Source organism: Plecotus auritus, assembly GCF_963455305.1.
Source record: "Plecotus auritus genome assembly, chromosome: 4".
Classification (NCBI taxonomy): domain Eukaryota; kingdom Metazoa; phylum Chordata; class Mammalia; order Chiroptera; family Vespertilionidae; genus Plecotus; species Plecotus auritus.
Window position 1 is genome coordinate 125145913 of NC_137775.1, and position 14721 is coordinate 125160633.

At 39.4% G+C, this 14721-nt stretch overlaps 1 protein-coding gene across 1 annotated transcript in view; it reads left to right on the forward strand.

The window, feature by feature from the left end:
* SND1 (staphylococcal nuclease and tudor domain containing 1) overlaps positions 1-14721 on the forward strand; it is a 495060-nt gene that overhangs the window by 51612 nt on the left and 428727 nt on the right. Inside the window, exons 5-9 of the mRNA XM_080663510.1 lie at positions 3349-3509; positions 4259-4350; positions 4975-5133; positions 6355-6461; positions 9890-9980. Of these exons, the coding sequence (XP_080519636.1) occupies positions 3349-3509; positions 4259-4350; positions 4975-5133; positions 6355-6461; positions 9890-9980 (610 nt within the window). The remainder of the gene's footprint in view (positions 1-3348; positions 3510-4258; positions 4351-4974; positions 5134-6354; positions 6462-9889; positions 9981-14721) is intronic.

A 14721-nucleotide genomic window follows, 5' to 3' on the forward strand; every position in this document is an offset into this window, starting at 1 on the left:
GGGGGAGGTTAGGAACAGAGTGATGGCCTAAAGGTAGAGTTGAGATAGAGTAAAACGATGCTAAAGGAAAGATAAAAATAGAATGTAGAACCCTAATCCCAAAATAAAATGAAGAGAAAATAAAATGACACTTAAAAAAAAAAAAAAAAAGATAAAATAGCAGTAGTAATAATACGGATTGAAAATAAAAATGTAATCATTAAAAAGGTAAAATCAAGTGATGAAAAAAGAAAAAAAAAGTTTCTTGATTAAAAGATGCAAAAAATGAAAATAAAAAAAAATAAAAAAAATAAAAAAATAAAAGGTAAAAATAAAATGTGAAGTAGTGAAGGTCATTCACTTCCTCTGTTTTTCTGTTTGGCACGCCTGTTTCTCAGTCCAGACAGTATTGCAGTTCCCTGCGATCCACTGCTCTTCGGTGTTGTAAGCCAGTCCTGATTTTAAGCTGGCTGTGTGTCTTAATTTCTCGTATTCCTTTATTTTTGATTACACAAGAGTCGATTTGTGATTCAGCCCCTGGGTGGCAGTGTTTCTGGATTAACTTCCGGGTCTATCTATGGCCTCTCTAGGCAGTGTTAGAGCCTTCTTTCCCTGTGGCACTCGTCACCGGCCTTTCCGTGGTGGAGTGTAGAGCTCCTCTGAACCCGTGTGCTTGCGCCCGTTGGGGAGCGTTGTTCTGGTGCTCGCAGCTGTTCCTGGGGTGCCGCCGTTGTGGATTCTCAGGCTTCAGATAAGCTCCACTTTCCGGATCAAGATGGCGCAGACTCCGCGTCCAACCCCGCAGCTCCGGGAGGGGACCCAGCCGCAGTTGGTGCTGCCAGGTCAGGGGAACCCCGCTCAGCAGTCCCCCACCTCCTTCTGGAATTCAGCTGTCTCCCAACCAGCCAACAAACACTCCTTGTGCGACCCTCAGCTGTTCTTTCTTTCTGCTCCGGGACAAGGCTCGGAACACGTCTGTCTATTCCGCCGCCATTATATTTCCATATTGTCGAATTTGTCTTCCATTCTTTTCAGCCACCTTATGACCATTTCTCTGAATTCTTTTTCTGGAAGGTTGCTTGCTTCCATTTCGTTTACTTCCTTTTCTGGTGATGCCTGCTTTTCTTTCATATGCGGGCTGTTTTTTTGTCTCCCCATGGTCTCTCTTCTCTGGGTGTCTGGTTATGTAGTTCTCTCTCTCCTGGTGGGTGAAGCTGGCTGTCAGCTGGTGGGATCTGGGGGGCTGATATCAAGTGTGAATATCCTTGCATTCCCACAGGAGGTGATGCTGCTTTCCTACCTTACAAGAGCTTCTGCTAAAATTTTAATGGGGAGACAAGAAACAAATAAAGAAATAGATATCATGTGCAAGGAATAAGTGCTAGGAAAAATAAAGTGGAGATAATAAATACCAAGTAGAATTCAAAGCAAAATCTGCTTAGAATTTAAACTAAGGGCTCAATGGTTTTTTTGTTTGTTTTTTTTTTTTTTTTAAATAAGGGAAATTTTAACTCTCTCTAAAGCCTTTGAAGTCTGTTTTGGTCTATGGATCTGTAGATACTTAATTAGTAGTAGGTAAAAATGGATTTGTTTAGGTAAAGGCATTGTGAACTTACTAGAAATGAGTGTCATATATGGAGGCTGTATAGTACGTGTCATGTTGTCCTTCAACAGTGTTGGCGCGCTGAGTAGGATGAATTGCTGCTGGCTTTAATTAACACTTTAGTCTCTGGAAAGTGGTAAGCTACATCAGTAATTTGGAGGCTAAAGATGGTGTTTAAATCATTAAGTCCTTGCTGTATTATATGACTGTTGTCACTGTAGAATGGCTTTGGATAAATATTTGCATGGACTGTACTAATAATGGGGATGAGCAAAGGCAAAAATGCACTTTTTGCATTCTTCCCCGCATCTTAGTCTTGGACCCAGTCATTCACCATAAACTTCTGTGGTCCTTTCTGACTTCATAGAATCATTTGCTGGGAATTTGTTGAATTAATACATTTGTCTTAGGTGGTGTTTTCGGAAGCATGCTGAAGTTGTATCTTAAGGACAATTGCTGGCATGATTTTAGGACGTCCCCACCCCTGCCATAGGTATTCAGTTCCAGAGTATTTATTCATCCATCTCAAAAGATTTTAGGAATTCCATTTGCAACCAGAATGAAGAATTTTTTAAAAAGCTCATAGTAGGATTGTAGGATCTCAACAGATAAATCTCCACTGGTGTACCAATCGTTTTTTTCTTCCAAGTTGTCTTTTTATATATATATTTATTGATTTCAGAGAGGAAGGGAGAGAGATGGAAACATCAATGATGAGAGGGAATCGTTGATCGGTTGCCTCCTGCCTGCCCCACACTGCTGAGTATGTACCCTAACTAGGAATTGAACCATGACCTCCTGGTTCATAGGTTGGTGCTCAAGCATGGAGCCACGCCTGCTGGGCTCCTCAAAATTGTCTTGACTTAAAACCTCCTTTTCTTGTTTTTAAGGCTTGCTTCTGTTTCTTAAGCTACATTTTTTTCTTTTTTCATTGAATTCTGGATGTGATTTTGGTTCCCTGAGGATATGATTATCTTTTTAGGTGGGGTTAGAAAGGTAGTTAAGACTTCTTGTTTGAGAAATTATAGGCAGGGGTCCCTCCTTAGATATTCCTACTGATCGAGGTGGGAGATTGCATTTATGCCTGCAGCCACTGATGGACCCAGGCATCCAGACTGTGGAAAGGCCATGCAGGTTACTTGTTTTGCTCACATGTGTGTCAGAGAGAAGAGCAGAGCCATTTCTGATTTTGTTTATCTGCTGACTTTCTGGCTGCTCTTGTATATAGTGTGGTTTCCTGCCTGATGAAGGAGGAGTCTTTCATTTTCAAACTGCTATTGCTTAGCTGGCCTTAGTGAATATGTAAGTAGTTTTGGGGTAACATTATCTGCAATAATAGTATTTGCTCTGAATTCTTCAGCCCTGTTCTGTGGGCAACAGGGAGTAAGGGTGGTTCTTAGTCACTTTCTCTGCACTGTGTCCTGCTGGGCTCTGCCTGGATTTCAGTTCTCGAATCTGGATAGTTAAATGAATCTGTACCCCCTAGAGCAGCTTCCCTCTGAGCCACCAACTTGTTCTCTTGTAATCACTGATGGTGGCAGTGCTGAGATATGTGTTCTTTGGATCTTCTCATTAAATGCTCTTACGTTTGAATCTGTTGTTGGAACAAATCTTTAATCCTGAAGTTGCACTCATGGTGTTTTTCTGGTTATAGGCTTGGGTCTGAAGCTATTGATCTGAAATAAATGCTTTGGTCTTTTCAAAGGAGACCCTGGCATTTCTGTGGCGAGATCACTAACCACATATGTTTATTTTTCATCTCCCAGTCCTGAGCAGAACCGGCTTTCGGAGTGTGAGGAACAAGCAAAGGCAGCTAAGAAAGGGATGTGGAGTGACGGGAATGGTTCACATACTATCCGGGACCTCAAGTATACCATTGAGAACCCAAGGCACTTTGTGGACTCACACCACCAGAAGCCTGTTAATGGTGAGGCTGGCGGGCAAAGACAGATGTGACTTGGGGGTGATTTCTTTCTATTTGCTCTCAAGCTTCTTGAGATTTATAAAGCCTATTTTGCTTATTTACTATCCACGGGGAATTGTTAAGGGTAAAATAACACAATGGTATTTTGGAAGAAAACGTGATCCAGTACACATGGGTCACATCAGATATACTTTGCAGGGGTTAGTCTTTGCTGGTATAGGGTGGCAAATTGCTGGTATTTTTGCACATTGGGGATCTTCCTGTTTTCTAAAAGATGGCTACTTAAATACCATCCTTGTAACTGAGGTAGAAATGTATATTCTTTATACATCTAAACACACACACGCACACACACACACACAATATATTTCTGGCCCTACTTTGAAACCTTGTTAACACTGTTCAGTAAAATAGAATTATTGCAAATCCTGAATTGTTATTAATTATTTTTTAGTGGGCATGTCCTACTAAGATGAGCAACTTACCTTACTGATAACAAAGCTTAGATATGAGCCATGAGGTCCCAGATGGTTCAGAAGACATGGAAGGCACTCCTGATCTGTGTTCCCCAGGAATAGTTGTGGAAGAGTCTGTTGTGTGAATACTCATGATCTGCCAGCGCTTCATCATTTTTCAGAGGGAGGCTTTCCAGAGGGTGTTGGGAAGAGGAACTGTGTTCAGTGCAGTCTGGGCATTATTTATCCCTAGCGTGAGTTTTGCTAATGACTTAAGCTATTTATTTTGTCATGTAGCTATCATCGAACACGTGCGAGACGGCAGTGTGGTCAGGGCCCTGCTCCTCCCAGATTACTACCTGGTTACCGTCATGCTGTCAGGGATCAAGGTCAGACCACTGGACTACGGGGTGGGTTTAGGGTTTGTTGAAGTGTTCAGTCATAGGTAGATTTTTCTACTTGTGGGCTTTGGATCTGCTGTTTCTTCCTAGTATGGGCCATTGGCATTGGCTAGAGTACTTTAAACTTCGCAGTGGTACAATTCTAATTAGATCAAATAATATTTTTTAAACTTTTAAGTACTCAGGGTCTATTTGGAGTGGGCTGTGCAGAGAGATTGTTGAAACACAGCAGTGGAGGATGGGAGGCTCTAAAGTTTGCTGAGTTTGGTTTATCTTAATGTGAAATACACATTTTGATTGAAAAAAAAAAAATGCCAAGGCTTTAATGCCAGGCATTGATGAGTTTTTTTCTTGGCAAAGGGTCATTTCCAACTGTGATTAAAATTATTTTCCCCATGATAACATGAGTTTTATTTGCCTTGCCATGAAGTCTGAGATGATGCTATTTCCAGTTACTTTTCACCAGTATGTTTTGAAAAGTTTTAGAAGACATGCCCTGAGACTTTCCCCAGTGTAGCCTTGTTGGATTATGCTTTTTGGATGGCTCAGTGTGGCGTGTGTTGAGCACTCAGGTTTAGGCTCCGTTACTCACTCACCTTACTTTTGCTGTAGTGCCCAACTTTTCGACGGGAAGCAGATGGCAGTGAAACACCAGAGCCTTTTGCTGCAGAAGCCAAATTTTTCACCGAGTCTCGACTGCTTCAGAGAGATGTTCAGATCATTCTGGAGAGCTGCCATAACCAGAATGTTCTGGGTACCATCCTTCATCCAGTGAGTGTGCCATGCCGGCTGGACTGTATGGGTTTGTTGCATCTACTGGTTTTTGCACCATTTGCAAGTGAGATGTCGAATTGGGCAGATCTGTGCAACTTCTCACTTTTAGGAAATTAATCTCAAATGTATCTGAATTTACAAGGGGAAGAGGAACAGTGCTATCACTTATTTTTCCAAGTGCTGGTCATAGAAGTTGTGCACAGGGAAGGTGGGAGGTTGCCACGTCAATTAGAAGTGGCACTGAAACTTGCACTATAGGATTGGCGAGTTTGCATGTTGGTCTAGAAGTTACCTTTTTGGAGTATCGGTAGAACTATGATGAGGAAATCTTTTTATGGAAAAAATATGTTGTGTATGCCAGGCCTTATCCAGTTTCTCCCTAACTCGGCTATTGAGCAGGAAATAGACTCTTTATGTTCTGACTATTGGTGAATTGTACCTTATTTTGTATTTGATAGGCGGGTTATTCTTGGACAGAAAATAACCTTGTTTTTTAACACCCAAGTTTGAGTGGATTTTCATTATTATAATCTATATCCAATACAGAGTAAACTGTTACTTATAATTTGGCTAGAGAATTCTTCCTTCATGGCAGTTGTGAGGGCTGGGAGGCTTGCTTTGGAATATGTCAAGGTCAGGTCTGTTTCTTCTGGAGTGCTAGCTGTCTGCCCATGCCCTGCCAGATGGCTCTGTGTCATAGCAGAATGTGAGCTGTAATTCATTGGGCAAAATGTAGCTTAAGTTATTCCCTTACTCAGCTCTTTCTTCAGTTTTCCCCTTATGAAAAGGGGAGTAAGTGCTGATCTTAGCGAAGGAAATAATAAGGTGTAATCTCCACTAAAGATTAACATCCTCTTATGCCCACAAGAAGAGCTATTGAAATGTCAATTCCATTCAATGCCACTAACATTTATCCGATTTCTATTAAGTGAGAGTTACTATGCTGGTGTTGGGAGGATGTGAAGCCAAGTTTGTGGAGAGGAGTCACAGGATAGCTTGTCAGTCTTAGGGCTGGTTTCTTTCTTTCTTGTTTTTTTTTTTAGGGCTGGTTTCTTAATGAGGAAACTGGCTCTACGGTTTTATTTTTGGTATTGTTGTTATTTAAAGGAACTGCAGATTAGATTGTGACTGTGTTAATTGTGTCAGAGGACTAGAGAAATTGTTCACTTGCCATCGAATTTAATCTGTGCTTGCTTTCTCATGTGCCTTGTTTTTCAGAATGGCAACATCACAGAGCTCCTCCTGAAGGAAGGTTTTGCACGCTGTGTGGATTGGTCAATTGCAGTGTACACTAGGGGTGCGGAAAAGCTGAGGGCAGCTGAGAGGTAAGGCTGTCAGGGAAACCTTCCAGCCAAGGATCTTGTTAAGGATATTTGGGGAAAGAAATCTAGTGATCTCTCACTCATCTACGCCAGTGTCCGTTTTATTTCAGTAAAGGATTAGGGAAATTACACTATTGCCAGATGTTGGGCGTCATTTAATGCCAGTGGTCTTGATCTCCAGCATCTAGAAGGGTTCAGCAATCTGGAGAAGGGGCTGTGCATAGATTAAATAAGAGTCCAGAGACAAAACATAATTTTGAAAGGCATATGGGGTGGGGGGCCGAGGAGCCTGGCTGAAGAAATCAAATTCTCCTTGTCTCAGGTCCCCTTGCTTTTTATTAGCACAATTTGTCCTAAGGCAAGGTGGAGATATACACTTCAAAGGGTAGGGTTTCCATACAGAAGCATTGTCAGATTGGGGAATTGCCTTCAGCTGTTCAGGTGTTTGGCCAACAGGAGGCAATAACATGTAGATTAAGATGCCCTGAGCTGTCTGGCAGCAAACAATCAATTTAATGCATCCTTTTCAGGTTTGGGGAAATGCCTTTAGCCATTCCCAACAGGTGACAACATATGTGACTCAGCCCTTGTTGAGTCCCCAAGTTCCATCAACCTTTTGATGAAACTCTTGCAATTATGACATGCTGGAACTGGCTTCCAGCGTTACACCAGAGGCTAGGAACTCATAGAGGACTTTTAAGTCTTTAGGTTCAGTGGAATTCAGTGCTGTATACTAAGGACCTAGATTTCTACTCAAGACATTATTCTTCACCTGATGTGCTTTTTTAATATTTTCAGGTCACTTTTTTTCTTTTACAAGCCTCTCCAATTCCGGGTTTTAGGTATTTGGGATGGAATAAACTTGAGGTTCATTTGAGGGCAATGAAATTGCTTACCAGCTACTCCCAAACAGGCAGGTTAGAGCCAGGGATGTGATGGAAAGATTGAGCCTATGAGCCTAACACAGGACCATTCAGTGCTGTTGTGAGGCCTAGTGCCCTAATTTATTTAAAAGTAAGTTTTATTTATAACTGCTAATGCAACTATGAGGTGCTGTTGCCATGTTTTTGCCTAGGTGCAGATGTAAAAAACTTATTTTGGAAAAAAAGGATAGTGGATATTCCAAAGATTGGGGGTGTAGGTGAAGCTCATTCACTTGGTGGGGTAGATGGAAGGAAATGAAGCAGGTAGCAAGAGTAGATGGATAGAGACGATGGTCCGGGAAGTCCCAGACACCACCGCCCACGATACATTTAGCAAAGGCTACTGACCACTGATGATGATGTTCCACTCTCCAGGCTCGTATGGCTCATTTCACAATTATAAAATTATACTGGACTTGATAACTTCACATTTTTTTTGCCTTTGAGGCACACAGCTAAGAGATGTGCAAAAACAAGAATTGAATGCCTATAATTTCTTTCCCTTCTCTTAGGTCTTTTACATCCTTCTACACCTGCAAGCAGGAATACTTGCGACCTTTTATAAAAATAGATTTAAATCTGGGGCAGTTGATATGGTATCTCTGACAAAAGTAGATTAAGAAAAACATAATTATTATATACAAGTTGTATTAGTCTTTAATGTTACACAATTACATTCAATTCAAAGATGCAATACTTTTTATCAAGTACAGCATTCCAAATATCTCTGATTAGTCTATAATGCTCATTTTTTTTGGTTCAGAAAATCCTGTCAGTCTGTTATTCTAAATTATTATTTTGGTTGATAATTATTATTGCATTCTTTAAGTTTCTGCCTCTCTCTGAAGAAAGTGAGTATAATGACAGTAGTATCTACATGTTTTATAACATCTCCAGGAGATTTTATGGATTTTTCAGAGAGTGCTTATCATTATAAAAGATTTAGATCAAGGAACAAAAATCATATTTTTATGACGTGATTACTTGCCTGCATGCTGTATTTGACTTGGTTGTGTTGTTGGTAAATCTCTATCAAAGTACTTCATGTATTTTAAAACTACTACAATGTGGCTTTGTCTTTTTCTCATTTTAGCATTTCTTTAAAAACAGTTGCAATACTTTTTGGAATATAGTTCCTTTCCCCTGCACATGTGAAACAGCTGCTCATTGATTTATTTTTTTAAAGCTTTGCACATACTCCATTTACCTTTCTCAGTCTGACTCAAAGAATTTCTTGTTTATCTACTTTAGTATTTGAAAAATTTTCTGCCAACATGATTTTTTTACTTTTTTTGTTGTTAATCCTCACCCGAGGATAATTTTTAGAGGGAAGGATGGAGGGGGAGAGAAAGAGAGAGAATGGGAGAAACATCGATGTGAGAGAGACACATTTATTGGTTGCCTCCCTAATGTGTCCCAACCTGGGCTGGGGATTGAACTTGCAACCCAGGTATGTGCCCTTGACTGGGAATTGAACCCGTGACCTTTCAGTTTGTGGGCCGGCGCTCTAACCACTGAGCACACCGGCCAGGGTGATTTTTTTTTTTTTAAAGTTTTTGTTGGTGAACTTCTATTGTAGTTTTTGTCCATTTTTCCTATATTTATTTATTTATTTATTTATTTATTTATTTATTTATTTATTTATTTTTAAATATATTTTTTATTGATATTTTACAGAGAGGAAGGGAGAGGGATAGAGAGCCAGAAACATCGATGAGAGAGAGAAACATCGATCAGCTGCCTCCTGCACACCCCCCACTGGGGATGTGCCCGCAACCAAGGTACATGCCCTTGACCGGAATCGAACCCGGGACCCTTCAGTCTGCAGGCCGACGCTCTATTCACTGAGCCAAACCGGTTTCGGCCATTTTTCCTATCTTTATATGCACTACAGTGACAATTTTGTTCTTGTTTTCCATGTAAGATTTGGGTAGCTGATAACCTTTTCATAATTCAAATGGAAATTGAGCAGGCCTATTTATTTAAAAAAATATGGGATGGGGCAAAAATAGGTTTACAGTTGTGAGTACACGAAACATAGTTTATTCTTGTATTATTTATTATTGTATTTTCCATATGAACAACTGTAAACCTACTTTTGCCCCACCCTGTATATTTGTTTGTTTAATATATGTATTCTTCCCATTTAAAAGAACATTTGCGCTGTTTGTCATTCCAGTGCCCTAGCACATAGTAGTCACTCAGGAGATGCTGGATAAGCCAAAGAGCTAATTACCAAGGTGGACTTGAACTGTCCATGTTCAAAAAATTGCATATTTAGAGCCAATATACCATTGATGGTTTTATGGTTTATATATGCACCTTGGATAGTTGCTTATACACTTTTTCTTGTGACTGTTGTCACACTTTAATCTAATTTGACTGATTGCCTTTCTCCTAGGTGCCTTGTTGGTGGTAGGATCATGTACTCTTTGCTCCCATGGCAATGGTGGATTCCCTTTGCTGACCTAATCTGTCTGAATGATTTGCATCCTTGCTTTTTGTCAGGTTTGCTAAGGAACGCAGGCTGCGAATATGGAGAGACTATGTGGCTCCCACTGCTAACTTGGACCAAAAGGACAAGCAGTTTGTTGCTAAGGTGAGTCATTCTCAGCATTTTGAGATGCATAATGATTGTTGTTAGGCTATTGATAATACAGAAATTTGAACAATCAATCAAAAGCTGAAACATTCTTATTTCAGGGCAAGCCAGTGGTGTGTAGAGGTGTATGCATGATTGCACATGTGTGTTTATTGTAAGGGACTTAGACACCATAAGAACTTTAAAATTTGTTTTTGTAAATTTGTGTAACTTCATTAGAAGTTCATTCGTTAAAGTTGTGGACATTGCCATTTTGAAATATCACTTATATTTTAGGGGTTCTTTTTGTCTGCTTAGAAAATGGCATTCTCTTACATTTCCTATGCCCAAATGTACATGACCTCAAGTTTCTCTTTTGTTTTAGAACTCTTGTGGTTTTGGATTTTTTCTAATGTGATGGTTTTTTTTTCGAGAGCTCTCCACTGCTGTGTCCTGGAATGGATTTCTTTGATGGAAACTAGAACTACTAAATAGATTATTTGGTTCCAGTAGTGGTGCTGTAAAAGTGTTTTTTCTTGCCCTGGCTGGTGTGTCTCAGTGGTTAGAGTGTTGGCCTGTGCACCAAAGGATTGAGGGTTCGATTGCCCGTCAAGTACCTGGGTTGCTGGTTAGATCCTCAGCCTCAGTTGGGTGCATTTGGGAGGCAGCCAGTTGATGTCTCCTTCCCTCCCCGCCTTCCTCCCTCCCTCCGGGCCTCCCTCCCTCACTCCCTCTAAAAATCATAAAGTGTTTTTCTTAGTTATAGGCTTTGGTATCTTGGGCGGGGTGGGGGGTGGGGGTTGGGGAGCATACCTGTTCTCACTTTCCCCAAGTGCTGTAATGTTTTCCAACCTATTTTTACTTTTGGCAGGAAATGCTGGGCACTTTGTCTTTATGGACTAAAAGTGGTTAAATATTCATATCCTCTGAGAGGTGGCTGTCCCAAATATCGCCTAACAGTTTAATATTGAAAGCCACTAGGTGGCACTGTCAGCCTGAAAAATCCTGGAACGATTTATCTTAGAATAGTAAAATTTTAACAAAGTCTCTGAGGAATTGGCTGAATTTCTTCACTTTCTTTTTTTATGATGCTCACAGGAATAGGTCAGAGTGCTCAAGTGGTCCCTTTCCGTCTTCTAGTATATGGTTTCCAAGCAGTGGTCAATTTAACCATAACTACACCTTTTAGTGGACATCAGTGGGAGTAGTTCCTGGTTGGATACTCCCTATGCATTTTCCCATTCTGACCCAGACTAGGAAGGATCTTGGCTTTCTTGCTGTGTGAGGGCTGTGCTGGCTTGGAAACCTAGACATGGGTGGCTGCTCCATCTAATTGGAACTTTCTTGGTTATGCTTATGTTTCCTGTAATCTCTTCTATATGAAGACTGTAGCTACACAATGAAAGGATGATCATTCACTGAACAAGGGAGGCAGGCATTCCATTTTCACCATCATCACTTTGAGGGCTTGTGATATTAGTAATGCAGATGAAGGTCCCATTACCATGTACTGTCCCTACAAGCCCCCTTCTCAGTTGTAGAGAAACCTAGAAGATTTTGAGGTTTTGGGCCTTTGATAGTTGGGGAATTAAGGCATTGCTGAAGAAATTCAAAATATTAGGTGACTGAATCAGTAACTTTGTATTTATCTTAAACCTGACTTTATTGGTAACTAGAAAGGGGAGAGCTGGCTTTAGAAACATTTCCTTCCTTTTAAAAATCCAAGATCTCAGGATCTGTTTTGTGTTTTTGGTCTTTTCTGTTTAGTTTTAAAACATGGTGAGACTTTGTTCAATTACAATCAAGTTTTACTCATTACAGTGCCAGGATACAGGAGATTGCTTCCAATAACTATTTAATTGAGGGTTATGATGAATAATCATTTTCCTGGAATATCTTAAATTTAGGTCATTTGGGTATAGGCCTGCTTAGAGAATAGAGAGAAAAATGTGTTTAGGTAGATAAATGGTTTTAAAACTTCCTGGTTTTTAAAATTTTTCAGCATTATTTCTGTTTTTAAAACAAGAAAAATAAAGCATAAAAAAGAGACGGAAAGACACTTATACTAGAAGAAACTACTATGACAGTTTTTTTCTTTTTAACAAAGTTGACTGTCTACCACAGGGGTTGGCAAACTATGGCCAATGGGCCCAGTTTGTCCCACCACTTGTTTTTGTATGGTCTGCAAGCTAAGAATGGATTTTACATAAAAAAAAAAAAAAATGATTTGTAGCACATGAAAGTTAGATGCAATAAAAATTCGGGTCATGAATAAATTGGAATGTAGCCACTTCTGTCTGTTTACATATTGTCTGTAGCTGTTTTCGTGATACAGTGGCAGAGGTAATCAGTTGTGAAACCGTATGGCTTGCAAAGCAGAAAATATTTGCTTTCTGACCCTTTACAGAAAAGTTTGTTGACCCTTCATCTATACTTGACCTACTCATGGTACCTTGATGTTAGGAACTTGAGCCAGAATGTAAGTCAAGGCATTGCTTCTTTTCATCAAGAAAAGCTTGCTACAGAAAAAATGTCAGCAGTGTTCTCAGCGATGTAGTTAATTTATGTTCTGGTACAAGCTCCTTATATCATTGCAGACTGGTAGCTACTTTTGAGTAGTACTGATCTGTAATCTTTGGCATGTAATTTTTATATTTGTAAGCTTTTATTTTAATAAGACTTTAAAGAACTCTGGCTTATTAAGAAATGAACTAGTCCAATTATCCTCTCCCTTGAGGCAGCCATTTTAACTCTTGGCAATCCCTACCTCTGAATAGAATGTTTACATTGCTCTTTTTCAGTTTTTCAGTGTTAGATATATCTTCTTTTCTTCATGCCATGAAAGATGAGGATTTAGTTTTTTTACTCATGCACACATATTCATGTGGGTATGCGTGTAGTTTCACTTAATCCTTCCATTAGGACTTCATCATAATTCTGGTTCGATTAATATTCAAAGTTTGGTGAGGAAATACTAATCACCACTGAGCCATATAGCATATTAAGACTACTTTTCATTTCCTGCACTAATTTTTGTTTAACCTAGAGTTAATTTTAAAATATATGTATATTTTGTATATACGGATTATTTTAACTCTCAAGAGTCTACTTGTCTAAACCTTCTCTGAAGGCATTGATTTAGTCTGATAATTTTATATTTTTCAACAGTACTTTCCAGGAGCCTTGTGACCTGTACCAATCTGGACTAGTTCTTTTTCCCTGATACAAAGCTCTCATAATTGGATTTCTTCACCATTATCCTGGGGTGTGGTTTCTGTTGTTGTTGTATGTGTTTTTTTTTGCCTTATTACCTGGGTTGAAACTATGTTTTGCTGAATTCCATGGCTTATGCTGCCCTTTATTTTTAATTTTAATCCTCACCCAAAAATATGTTTGTTTTATTGATTTTAGAGAAAGAAAGCAGGGGGGGGGGGAGTGAGAGAGAGAGAGAGAGAGAAACATCGATGTGAGAGAGAAATATGTAACAGTTGCCTCCCATACGTGCCTTGACTAGGGATTGAACCCGCAACCTAGTATGTGTCCTGGTCAGGAATTGAACCTGCAACCTTTTGGTGTATGGAACAACCCTCCAACCAACTGAACCATTTGGCCAGGCTCCATGGCTTCTTTTTTACCATTTAATACTTTATTTTGGTGGCACAGTTTCTCTACCTTCTTGGGAAAAAAGTGCTTGATAGGTAAATATTTTGTAACATTTCATGTCTATTTTATAATTACAATTTGATAGTTCATCTGGGTATAGAATTTTGTTAGAAGTTATTTTCCTTTGGAATTATGAAGACATTGCTTCACTGTTATTTAGCTATTAGAGAATTTTTGTTTTCTTGTTTTTTAGAGGTTTAAAAATCATTCTGATTTCCTGTCTTTGTATGATTTTTTCTTTCTGCAAGATCTTAGCAAATCCTTTTTCCCCCTGAAATTTTAGTGATGTATTTTGTTTATATGTGAACAGAGAGCTTTTTTTTTGTTCTCTGCATGTTTTTCTTATTACTATTTTAAAAACAACATCTACTTGTTTCAGAAATGAATATCATATTAGCTTTCTGAGAAAATTATTATAATCTTTTGAAAAATTTCTTCTTGCATAGTCTATGTTCTCCAAGTTGTTTTTAATTCTCTTTGGTTATTTTGGTCCCCTATTTTTCCATATTAGAGGCTTTCTTCCTTTTTTGTTTTTTTAGAGGCTTTCTTAAATAAGAGGATTTCTCTTATTTAAGAATGAGGTATTGAACACTGGGTCCGAAGCAGTGGACTTATGTATGGGTGTACATCTTGAAATCCAGGTGCTTCTCCCCTCCCACCCCACCCCCCAATACGTTTTTATTGATTTCAGAGAGAGGAAGGGAAAGGGAGAGGGAGATAGAAACATCAATGAGAGAGAAACATTAATTGGCTGCCTGCTGCACACTTCCTACTTGGGATTAAGCCCACAACCCGGGCATGTGCCCTGACCAAGAATCGAACCTGTGTCCTCTAAGTACATGGGATAATGCTCAACCAACTGAGCCACACTGGCCAGGCCCAGGTGCTTCTTAAATAAGCTTTAAACCAATCCTAGTCTTGATGATTGGGGGAGGTCTGCAGTATAAATCAGATTGCTATTGTGTTTGTCACCACTGTTTCCATCCATATATCTGCATTCCAGCTTCCAGAGTTTTGTTGCTGTATTCTTTTCTCCCATTAATTTTTGTCCTTTTAAACTATGGCAATAAAATAAAATAAAACTCCTTTATTTTTT